This window comes from Clarias gariepinus, chromosome 9, assembly GCF_024256425.1.
Source record: "Clarias gariepinus isolate MV-2021 ecotype Netherlands chromosome 9, CGAR_prim_01v2, whole genome shotgun sequence".
Lineage (NCBI taxonomy): Eukaryota > Metazoa > Chordata > Actinopteri > Siluriformes > Clariidae > Clarias > Clarias gariepinus.
Genome location: NC_071108.1, coordinates 10,159,098 through 10,171,900, shown reverse-complemented (window position 1 = coordinate 10,171,900; position 12,803 = coordinate 10,159,098). Strand labels below are relative to the sequence as shown.

Here is a 12,803-nt window from a genome sequence, read left to right as displayed (position 1 = left end):
GCAAATTAAGTTTGGAACGCTTAGTAGGTGTTAAGCATGAGCCCTTGTTTTCTTTTTCTTTCCTCGGCTGCAAATCCCATAATTCACAAAAACAGGTGGCAGTGTTTTTGTGGCCCACATACAAAAACAGGACACTCTGACTCAATCCTTGTTTTTCACTCCGGTCTGTCAGAGGATTACAGCAGGCGTGTAACACAGTGCCATTATACGTAACTGTATCTCTTTATGCTTGAACTATCTGTATCTTAAGTTTCAGTTTGAACCCTGAACTGGGTGTGGCATCTACCAGGTTTCTTTCCTTGACATGTCATGCCTTAGGAAACACTGGATAAATGCCAAACCTTTCAGCATGGTGTGTAATTCTGGCTCGGGCAGTTCTTCAGTTTTAGCCCTCTTTTTTTTTGTTTTTGTTTTTTTACATTTTTTTTTACATTTATCATGGTTGTTTCCTCCCATGATAATGAATGAAGTTGGTTCTTGTTCACAAAGTACAGTACTGTTTAAAGGTCTTGAGCCACCCCTTGTTTCTTTCCATTTTTACACTTCTATTAGTCTTAAGGAATGGTTCTCTAGGCTTCCAGAAAGACTTTTTGACTCAACAAATTTTTGGCTTTTATTTTCAGTCCAGCCCCTGCACCTGACCAGTTTCAGAGTAATGTATTTTGTTTGTTAAGCCACACGATGACATATAAGCGATTTAAAGATTAAATAAACTACTTAAGCCTTGAACCAATAAAAAACGGGTGCGGATGATGACAGATTATCAGTTTGATGATTAATATGCTGAGGGGTTGGAACAGACGAGAGGGGAAATGAGGTTGGTGCTGAGGTTGATACTTAAGCAACCAATTTTTACATTTTAAACTCTTTGCAGTGGAACATTTGTTCCCATTTCTTTCATTTAATTTACATAATTGAATTTATTGTAATTTATTTTGAAGAAATTTTTGTACACTACTACACATACACTAGACAGTAAATAACCTAGGATAACCTATATAATAACCTTATTTAAACCACTGGAACCCTGAGAGTGCAGTTACTAAGGAGGCTGTAAATGCATTATATAGTGGAGTAGATTTGATTCAATAACATAGTTGTTGCCCTGCAAGCTTAATATCTACACATGTGACCATGTGTGCCTAAAGTGAATACTTTATGCTGCATATATAACTCTCATGTTATCTAGTCCCATCCCGAGAACCAGCAATATAAATAAATATATTAATAATTGATATATTAATTAATTAGTTAATTAAATTATTGATTATTCTTATACTTATTATTATTATTATTATTATTATTATTAACAACAACAACAATAATAATAATAATAATAATGCTATTATATAAATTATTAATTATTATATTAAACTAATAATGCTATTTGCTACTTTTAATTACTATAAAGTGTGTGTGTGTGTGTGTGTGTGTGTGTGTGTGTGTGTAGATGTAAGCTCAGCCACATAAATTTTGTGTGTGTGTGTGTGTGTGTGTGTGTGTGTGTGTGCGTGTGTGGTGTGTGTGCGTGTGTGGTGTGTGTGTGTAGATGTAAGCTCAGCCACATAAATTGTGTGTGTGTGTGTGTGTGTGTGTGTAGATGTAAGCTCAGCCACATAAATTGTGTGTGTGTGTGTGTGTGTGTGTGTGTGTGTGTGTGTGTGTGTGTGTGTGTGTGTGTGCATGTGCAAATGTTCCGCTTTGTTCTGGATCACCCAAGTCAGGCGATGGAATCAAGCAGCAGGGTGGAGTAAGGTTTTAAAATATAACTTCAGACTTAAGCAAATGGAAACAGTGAGTGTCGTAGTCAGACCGATGGTAAAACACACCAGACTCAAGTAACAGATGAAATAACTGACTACAATAGCAAAACTGTGTTTAAAACAACATGCTGTACTTTTTATAGAACAGAGTTGTTGAAGTCTCAAATCTGACTGGTCAGTGTTGATTTATTTTCTATAATAGCAGCTCTGGTACTAGTCCCAGCTGTCTGACAAATCGTAGGTTTTATTCCAATGTGCTTGTGCTTGTTCTAATATGGTATTGTTTTGATAATAACAGCTAATTCATGACTTGTCCGGCTTGTCCAGCAGAGTCTCCACATAATCTAAGACTAACACGAACACTAACACATAAGAAGAATAACTTAAGAATTTGCATATGATTAGAAAAAAAAAGATTTAAGAAACAAAAACATAGAATCATAGTGTTTATGTAAGGAACCTCCAGTATCCACACTTTCACACAGGCAGTAGGTTTTCAGCCTTGAGATAATCAAGAAGACTTTCCAGTTTTGTGGTAACATGATAATCTGCATGTTTGCAGCTGGTGAGAGACTATTTACATCTGATGCAGTGGAACTAATAAGAGGATTTAACTCATAATGTTGTGAATGCATAAAAAGTTGGATACTCTTAAATAAGAATTAATTCAAGAATTCAAAAATCGAATGTTCTAGAAGTCTAAAATATGCAATTTCCTGATTGTAATTCAGATCTTCCCATCTCTGGGGAGACTTGTGTCTATGTGTCGATGTGCATTTGTGCTATTCAGTCAAAACAGCATAAGTGAGGTCAGGCACTGATGTTAGCTGACATGTTATGAAGTGCAGTCCTGGTCTATGTGCAGGCCATGGGAGTTCTTCAACACCGCACATGGTATAACCATGTCTTGGTAGTAGCCCTTGCTTTGTTTGCAAGAGGACAGTCATGCATTCGAGAGAAGCAAGATGGAAGGTCCCCAGTTCAAACCCCAGACCCACCAAGTTGCCATTGGTGGGCCCTTAACCCTCACCTGTTCTTATGTGTAATAAGATAAATGTAAGTTGCTCTGGATAAGGGCCTCTGCCAAATGCCATGAATGTAAATGCTGGAGAAGGAAGTAGTATTTTCTAAACTGCTACTACAAGGCTAAAATGTTCTTGCATGCTGGTGCATTAACATTAGCTTTCACTGGAAAGCTAGTTTTTCCCTGAAAATCAGCCTATTATCTCTCTTCCACTAAACTTTCCTCTTTGCAATGTGCATTCCGATAGGTAGTGTTTTCCTGGCGTGCACCTAATCCAGATTCATCAATGAGACTGTCAGTGAAGCGTGACTCATCACTCCAGAGAGCACATTTCCACTGCTCCACAGTCCAGTGGCAGCATGCATCAACACAACTCAATCTGATGTTTATGATTCTTGGGCATGTGTGCATGTTCTTGGCCATGGAAACATATTTCATGCACACTGCAGCACGGATGTTGGTTTCAGAAGCAGCTTGGAACTAAATGATATAACAGAGGACAAGATTCAGTACTACAGGCCACACTGTTCTTTGAATTTGCTTGGGCTTCTCAAATACTATTTGTATTTGAGCTCCTAGACCCTTGCATTTCCCAATAATAGCACTTACAGCTGGCTGGGCAGCCCATTCTGCCAAGGTTTGCCTGTGGAGAATGCATAGGGGATATGTGCTTGAGTTTATGCACCTGTTAGTAGCGGACATAGTTGCGAACATGTGAAGTCAATAATTAGGACGTGTTATTCCTTTTATGTTTCACATTACAACTGCAGAGATTAACTTGGTGCAAATGTTTGGACACACCCTCTAACGCCATGGTCTTTCATGATTTGTATTTCTTCCTACATTGTAAACAATGCGGAAGGCATCCAAAATCTGCAATTATCTCCTTTGATATTAAGATGTGCTTATGCTCTGTAAAGTCTTCATAATTACTCTAATCTAAGGTGCTGTTAATTGGTGATTTAGAGGTAAGTTTTGGTCTTGAGCTCCTGGAATGGTCTTTAAGAAAGCCAGTGTCATCATGGTGCTTGATGGGTTTTGCACAATACTGTTTTTGCAAAAACTATTCCAGAACTGCTGGCCTTTGTGTCTTAAAATAACAGATGACTGTTATAGTTGTTACTTAATTACCTAAGGCCATAAGTGTTCATTCATAATTTTAAGAAAAAGATCTATAAATCCAAACTGGTGGCCTTGCACCTCCAGGGCCCGGGTTCAATCCCCAGCCAGGTTTGATTCCCACCTCATGGAGTGTGCATGGAGTTTGTATGTTCTTCCCGTGCTTGGTGGGTTTCCTCTGGGTGCTCAGTTTTTTCCAACAGTCCAATATGCAGATTATTTGGCTAATTGGCGTTCCCAAAGTTGCCTGTAGTGTATGTGTGTGTGTGCCCTGTGATGGATGGTCCAAGGTGTACCCTGCCTTGTGCCCTATGTTTCCTGGGATTGGCTCCAGGCCCTCTGCGACCCTTGTGAGTGAGTGTTCAAGTGAGTGAGGCTCCCAGTATTAGGCTGTAGTTTCATGAGTTTAAGGGGTTAACAACCAAGGTATTAGCTTACCCTAGACATTAATAGTCAGTAAGGAGCCATCTGTTAAAGCATATGTTTTCTGTCTCACACACAGCGACGTGTTAAATGGATCGGCAGTGTGCGTCTACCGCATGCAAGACATCATCCGGGCCTTCAAAGGAAACTTCTACCACAGGGAGGGGCCACAGTATAAGTGGACGGAGTTTACAGGCAGAGTGCCCTATCCCAGACCTGGAACAGTGAGTTCTCCTTCTTTCTTTCTTTGAAGATTAGAATAGTAAGACGTAATGTGACCATGATGTGCCTTTACTGGCCTTGTGGTTTACTCTTGATTTGTCATGTGTGACATTTGACTGCACCTAATTAAGAGACTCAGAGTCTGCTACTTTTCTTAACGCTCGTCATTCTTCGCGCTCCGTAACTGTGAAATGTTATGAAGTTAGATTTTTAGGTTATGAGGACAAATCCTTTTTTTTGCATAACAGTTCTCCATGCTCACAGTATATGCCAATAAATAACAGTTAAACCCTGGGGCCACCAAGCTGCCACTGTTGGGCCCTTAACCCTCTCTGCTTCAGAATCACTATATTATAGCTAACCATAGCACATTCTTCATGTCCCCATCTAGTGTCCAAGCAGCACGTACGGAAGTTTCCGTTCCACACGGGAGTATCCTGATGACGTCATCTTCTTTAGTCGCACCCATCCACTGCTGCAGGAAGTTGTGCGTCCTGTGGAGAGTCGACCTTTGCTAATTAGAGTTGGTGTTGACTACAAGTTGACACACATCGTTGTGGATAGAGTGGAGGCTGTGGACGGACAACATGATGTTCTGTTCATCGGGACAGGTGCGTGTGTGTTTGTATGTGTGTCTGTGAATGAGTGAAGGCTCCGTATGTTATTATATCGGGAAAAAAATCATTTGTTGTGTCTGTGCACGCATGTATTATGTAGATTCGGGCCTGGTGCTGAAGTCCATTCACGTCCCGAAAGATCAAGGACAAAGTCGAGAGGTCACCCTGGAACAGCTGCAGGTGTTTAAGGTACGGTGTGTGTTTGCATTCGTAATGTGATTGGATGACCTCAGTAATTTCAAACTCTTAACCTTTTCATCCGTCTCTCCTCATACAGCACAAGTCACCAGTCACCGCCTTGACGCTGTCCAAGAAGAAGGTACGGTTACTGTGGATTGTGGACAAACACACATACACAGAAGCACATACAGTACAATAGCCTATTTCCACTAGCTTTTAAACAGTGTTTCTATGGCAACGTGAGACTAGGCAGATGAGAGTCAATTCCAGAAGTGTGAGTTTTCACACATTTAAGTAAGGAATCACACACGGCAAGGCACTTGAGACAACACAAAGAGGCAGTGCATTTTCACTGGGTTAAGGTTAAACATGGAGAAAATGCTGCAGTGAGTCTGGCATTTGCAGCATATAATCCTTGTCTTATATTCTCTAAAATATTTCCCTAAGGTTGTGCACTGCAAAGCGAGGGTTAGGATTTGGCTGAGATGATAGCATGGAGATGTTGTGTGTGTGTGTGCGTGTGTGTGCATGATATATAACTGGGCACAGCATAAAAGCAGATAGCTTGAGTGACAGTAGATACTGTACATGTGCGGAGCATTAGCAGATGTACATATTTTGTCGATTTATGTGCACATTTTCATGTGTGTGTTCTCTTGAGCAGTGGCTGTTCGTGGGATCTGCAGAAGGCGTGTCTCAGTTGGCTCTCTATCAATGTGACCTATATGGTCAGGTGTGTGCAGAGTGCTGTTTAGCCAGAGACCCATACTGCAACTGGGATGGCCATGCATGCAGCCCTTATATACCAGTTGCACGCAGGTAAGCACGTAAACACATGCATACTGCATATAGTGCATGCATATACTTCTTTTTTCCTAATAACTCTGGTTTATATATCTGTTTATCTATCTATAGGAGGAATACTCGTCATGTTGGTGATTTTAGGAATCCTTTAACTGAGTGCGTCAGGCAGGGAGGTAAGAGACAGAAAGCTCTACAGGTCAAAAAAGCTGTTTTTGTGACAATGACTACTGTTACAAATACAATTCAAGTCAAACTGATTTGAGTTGTTTTATTTTAAGTTTTCAGCTGTTTAGATGTTCATTTGTTAATCCTAACCCCCAGTATCTAAATATGTGTGATGTAAATCAGACAGTTGGTTTGTACTAAAGAAAGCTTAGCAATAAGCAAAATGATGAAGTCTGATTCATAATTCACAAATGTATTTTATGGTTGGTTTTAGGTTTTGTTCACATTACAAGCCACATTGCTCGATTAAAATTTTTTGGTCAGATCTAATTTGCATGTCATGACGGTTCACGTTCATAATTACAAGTGACTTCTTTCTGACTCTAACGTGAATGAGTCTGTCCTCTGAAACTGCACCCATACGCACATCAATACATCTTTGCGTCGCGCACCATCTAGACTAAAACAGGTTATAAGTTTGTGCAATCCATTCATTTCAAACAATAGATGCAATTTTAGGAAAATATGCATGAGATTTTTTTGGGGGGGAGAATAGCAAGCAGTATGAATCACCATATGAATGAGCCTACAGTTCAATCAAATGCATTAATATATCAATTAAAGCTAGCCACCATAGCATTTTAGCTAAGTGCTTGTGGATGGTAACTGAATTAGGTAGTTGGGCTGCAAGCAACATCCAGTTTCAGTTTATAGATTGACCCATATTTAGGCGGAGTCAGATCCTGCCAGGGCAACCAGAGCTCCCAGAGTTGAGCTTCAAAACCGATCTTTGGAAAAACCTATGGGTGATGTCACAGAGGGTTTGTCCAGTTCTTTTTATACAGTCTACAACCACAAAACACAAAGACATTCCATTTCGGAGCAAATAACAAAAAAGTAAGCGGACAAAATAGTACTTGAAAAAAGTCAGATTGTTGTTGCATCATGATGATGGAAGCATTCGAATTTAGTATGAGGGGCATTTGTGGTATGGTTAATGTTTTCCAGGCAGACAGGCTGCCATTAAAGAGATTTTTTTTATAAAGCACAGGCAATCAGAAAAAAAATGTTACATGGCTAGTGTTTATCATCTCTAACATGGACATTTTAACAGTCTGTTAACTTGTGCAGACCCTGCATCTTTGGAATGAGATGGACAGAGCTATTATCAGAAACACATTGTGACTGTGCAAAGTGATCATTTCCACATGTTAAAATATTCCTGAAATAAATATTCATCTATTATAAGAAGAATCCATGCCTAGTCATATCCATGCTGCGAAAGCCGTAGCTGGCACAACATGTTATTAGACTGTAGTATGTAATAAACTGTCTATATGATCGTTAATATAATAATTAAAAAAATCTTAAAGCCCTTATCTAGTTTAGTATAATTATGATATCATTCCAATATTGTTGTAAGAGCCTTATATTAAAATATAATGCTGTTTATGATTATATGATTATATGATTATATAATTATATAATATTATATTAATTTCATTTTTATGTTTGTTTGCATAGCTGGCCTGGAGGTGCAATCAGAGGAAAAGGAAATAGTGGTGGCTGTGGGAAACAGTACCTACCTGGAGTGTCTGCCTAATTCACACCATGCCACAATCACCTGGTTTAAACAGATCGGAGAGAACAGTCTGGAACAATACGAGGTACAATCACACCTCATAAATGTGCTTGCATTATAATGAGGCCAAATGTTTCCATGCAAACCAGACTCAAGACGTTCAAACTCCAATTTTCCATTCTTCACACGTTTCATCTTACCATACACACAAATGGGCCATCTATTTCCTCTCACTAACAGGTACTTTCCAAGGAATAGCTAAGCAACAGATTTGTTTTCATTTACTACAGAAATGGTTCAAAATATAACATACGTTTTCATTAGTAATTTATAGCATTGCCTTTTAATTGTTTGAACATGTATCAAGATGTAATTTGATGTAATTTTCCACAACCTTCTCAGAACACTTTCCTCATTCCTTTTGATAGAACTTGTGTGAACTCCCATCAGGTTTATGGTTTTTCATGCTCATACATGCTTTTTTTTTAACTTCAGTCCAAAATCCAACTTTTAACTTGGCTGATTCCTTGAGATCTTGCTTCACGGTTTCAAGATAATCTTCCTTATTCACGATGACATGATGTGGAATGGATACCTTTTCAGTCAACCGTCTCCATAACACATTGCTGCCTACACAGTTTTCGTTTAATCTGGCCAGCGTACACTCGTCCAAAAGGCTGGTGATGACCTGCAAATCTCAGTATGGGTTGTATGCTGCTCTTAAAGTCTTGCGCAACAGTCTTCCAGACTTTGGACATGTAGAACTCTCTTAATGAATTCATACAATACTTGGCTACCTGATGCCTTCACCTGTTGTTGTTGTTGTTGTTGTTGTTGTTGTTTGGGATTCAGTCAAAACTTTCAGACCAGAGTTCATTCCTGGGATGTTTTATTCATTTCTTTGTGTTTCCATGATATTAATATTGGAATGCAATTGTTTTTACAGATGGTCATAAAACTTTCAGTGACTTCAACCTGAAATAAATCTATCTTTAATTGTGTGTTTTAAAACTCTCTCTGATTGCCTGTTTGACCTTCCAAAATGGTAGCATGAATGGTATCATTAAATGCAGTACCAGATGTAATCGAAATATATATAAATTATATAAATGATCTGCAAATGTGAAAAAACTGAATATTTTTCACATCACTGCATGCAAAATGTTGGTCTTATCTATATACATGTAGGCAGACAAAATACATGTGCATAAATACAAACAATATCTCCTTCTCTTATCTAGGTGACCTCAAGGGATCATCTGGTAGTAATTGACAGGGGCATTCTGATTCCGAGGGCGGAGCTTAACCATGGGGGGATTTATCACTGTCAGCTGGAGGAGCATGGGTTTCGCTGGACGGCCGTAACAATTCGATTGAGTGTGTGGAGTCCCAGCCAGCATTCCATCGCAGACTCCTCCCAGCCCTGGCACCAGGATGGAATGACTCTGATTCGCCACAAGGACTTGGAGCACTACTGCAAGGAACTCGGCAAACAGCGGCATGATCACAAAAGGTCCAGGGAAAAGGAGCAGGCGAAGGAGAAAAAAAAAGCAGACAGACAGAAACATGGAGGAGAACGAGGAGACAAGGAACGGGGAAAAGGCAGGAAGAACAGAAGCAAAATGGGGAGCTCTGCCCCAAGGGCTCCGAGGAGCACCTAGAGACATTCTACCAACAATACAATCAATACAATATCAATACAATAAGAAAATGAACTGAACACATCTTCACAAAATCAAGCATGAACTTGCATATACATGAACATAAACTGCTGACGATATTGTTTGTTAAGGCTAAATATGAGGACTGTTGCCAAGCAGCTGTGTATGAATGACAGGGGGCGTGGCTTTTATGATGGATGATCTCAAAGCCAAGGGACATATCCTGAATATACTAAATGGGGACTGAGCCCTGCCAAGCTGAAATTTGAAATATAAAATGTCTCAGACATTCTTTAGTTTGTGTAAATAGGGGGAAAAAAAGACTCCATTGTTTTTGGAGCACCTGTAAAGGCTCTTTGTTTTAAAAAGACTGTTGGCTTTAAAGCACAAATGTTACAGTTATTGCATATAAGCTGCATCTAAATGTATTGTTCTGAATGTTATTTCTCCCTTTTTTTCTTATTTATCTTTGTATTTATTTTCACTTCTTTCGAGTGAAGCAAAAAGCTGTATATTTGCAGTGATTATCTTCTTCAGTCATTACAAATGGACAAAATATATTCCTGAAAAGGCCCTTCTAAAGGGTTATGTTTTTAGATAAAGCTTGTTGTTGCAGAGCATCACCTTTAAGTACTAAGTCACGTACATGAAAACTCTTGCTTGATGTTTAGCGTAACGTTTCCTGTCATTGAGGCTTCTGTAAAATGGAGAAAACGTATAATTCATTTTCTACTTAACTGTGCATGAACTGTTTGGTGTAAGAGCACGCCATGCAAAACAAAACATATCTCATTGCAACCATGCATAATAGACATGATAACATCTAGCTGCATGATGACAGCAGGGCCAGCAACCGAACCATTTCACTAACAAAGGTTAAGCAGGGTCATCTCACACAGGTGCAGGCTGCTCTTATGAATCTTATGAATTTATAAATAATAGGATCCTGCTTTTCCAAGTTATCAGTTAACTGTTTTACTGCAAAACAACAGTGCATTCACATGCTTATAAAACAGGATTCATTTTTTATTCTTTTTAACAGCTTAAAATAACACTGAAGACATTTAAAGCTACATTTCATATTTTTTACACCATAAACGCATAAAGGAACCATGATCAAATCCCTTTATGAAGGAGCCATCATTCTGACAGTCTTAACAAACTTCTCATGTATGCATTCATCCATCTTTGTAAAGCACTTGATCCTGGTCAAGTTCAATCTGGAGTCTGTCGAGTGAGTGGGTGGGATGCCAAGCCATTGCAGAATAGAGCTACCAATCCACCTACTGGCATGTTTTTGGAAAGAAGAAGGAGGACTGGGCGGAGGATGTGTTTATTTAGCAGTACACTTATTATTCTTTTTTTTTTGATCCCCTGACCTTAATAGGGAGCTGAGGTCACAAAATAAGGTACCATGCTCAGCGGTCCAACAGTTGGCAGCCTGGCAGTGCTAGGGCTTGAATTCCCATCTTCTGTTCAGTAAACAGAAGCCTTAACCACTGAGCCACTACTGCCCCGACCTGCTATTTAGTTCTTTCCCCTTATAAGCAACAGGTACAAACTCACTTGATAGGAAGGATGGAAGGATGAGGGATAGCATACACTTTCCTTTGAGAAAGTCACTGTATCACGGAAAGGCTAAACACATTTGGAAGACATCACAAACCTTGCTAAAATGAGTGAATCAATTATTATTATTATTATTATTATTATTATTATTATTCATCCATCTTCTATACCACTTATCCTGTAAAGTTTTACTGGGGGCCTGGAACGTATCCCAGGAGACCTAGGGCACAAGGTGGGGTGCGACACACACATAAAAATTAATTGAATATCGACCATGAAGATGCAAGTCACTGTGCTAACCACTAAGTTACCATGCTGCCATTATTATTATTATTATTATTATTATTATTATTATTAAAATAAATTGATATCAAAATATCAAACAAATAAAAACATATGTACATATTTACATCCATACATACATGTATGTTAAAACTAAACACCACATCTGTTCTTTATCAAATCTATTCTTTAAACCCATAAAGGCATTAGTTTAATCCCTCCAAAAGAGGCTTCTTCAAGTACACCATCTGTAGAGAATGTTTATACAGTACTTGAGCTTGAAAACATTTTTAATTGACTATCTGTTCCATCAGATTTAGTCAAACATTTCATCCTGTAATTATGTCAAAATGTGTAAACACCATACAGATCCACTGTAACTATGGAAGTTTTGCTGTCTGTAATTTATATTAAACGTACAGTATTAATAAAATTGCACATTCAGCTTTGATTAAACCACATCACTGCTTGGTTAAAAAATAACCTTTTACTTCTTCCAGGTTTAAATTATTCCAGAAAAGTCGGTCAGGCTGCAACTCAGCCTCTCCCCAGCACTGGAATTCTCAGGCGTCATTGAGGTAGAACTGCTTTGTACAATAAACTGTTTTGTGGATTCATGAGTAGATTTGGTTGAACCTCCTTGTACATTTGGGCTGGGTGGCGTGTATCAAGTGTCTAAGTCAGAATACCAATGTTCGGCTCAGTTTTCACAAAGGTTATGGAAAAAGACATAAACTGGGCTTACATTCATGCTTTCAATGCAAACGCCAGGACAGACAAACAGTAATTTATTCATTCTCTTTCTTTTTCTCTGTCTTTCACTCTATCATGAATGTGATTTAAAATTGTTATGAATTGTGAAGTGTGTATAACGATGCCAGCCAAAAGAAACGTTTACGCCCTTAAACACACACACGAATCACAAAATATTAGGAATCATAGCGAGAAAAAAGCGAGTTATGAATTTTGATGTGTATAAACACACAGTGGGCCAGAGGAAATGAAAATGTGGTCAGAGGCACAAAGACAGATTTAAAGATAATATATGATAGATGGATGGCGGAGATCTTGTCCTTAAGCAAACTCTAAAGACAAATCATGCCAGTAATGGTGCATCATGATGTTATTATGTGTGGTTAGCACTGTCGCCTTGCACCCCCAGGGTCTGGGTTGAGATCCCGCCTCACGGTCTGTGCGCGTGGAGTTTGCATGTTCTTCCTGTGCTGGGTGGGTTTCCTCTAGGTACTCTGGTTTCCTCCCAAAATCCAAAGACATGCAGATTATTCTAACTGGCGTTCCCAAATTGCCCATAGCGTGTGAATGTTGGGAAAATGTTCCTAGATGGTTGTAATAAGGTGTCCAGGATTTGCGTTAAAAAAAGCAAAATAACAA

The 12,803-nt window shown here is 38.9% G+C and overlaps 1 protein-coding gene across 1 annotated transcript in view; it reads left to right on the top strand.

Annotated features, from left to right (window-relative positions):
• The window catches only part of sema3h (sema domain, immunoglobulin domain (Ig), short basic domain, secreted, (semaphorin) 3H), a 28,949-nt gene extending 18,769 nt beyond the window's left edge, over positions 1–10,180 (top strand). The window contains exons 11-18 of the mRNA XM_053504279.1: positions 4,409–4,553; positions 4,943–5,162; positions 5,269–5,357; positions 5,446–5,487; positions 6,013–6,167; positions 6,264–6,325; positions 7,842–7,984; positions 9,141–10,180. Of these exons, the coding sequence (XP_053360254.1) occupies positions 4,409–4,553; positions 4,943–5,162; positions 5,269–5,357; positions 5,446–5,487; positions 6,013–6,167; positions 6,264–6,325; positions 7,842–7,984; positions 9,141–9,560 (1,276 nt within the window). The 3' untranslated portion in view covers positions 9,561–10,180. The remainder of the gene's footprint in view (positions 1–4,408; positions 4,554–4,942; positions 5,163–5,268; positions 5,358–5,445; positions 5,488–6,012; positions 6,168–6,263; positions 6,326–7,841; positions 7,985–9,140) is intronic.
• Positions 10,181–12,803: the final 2,623 nt, after the last annotated feature.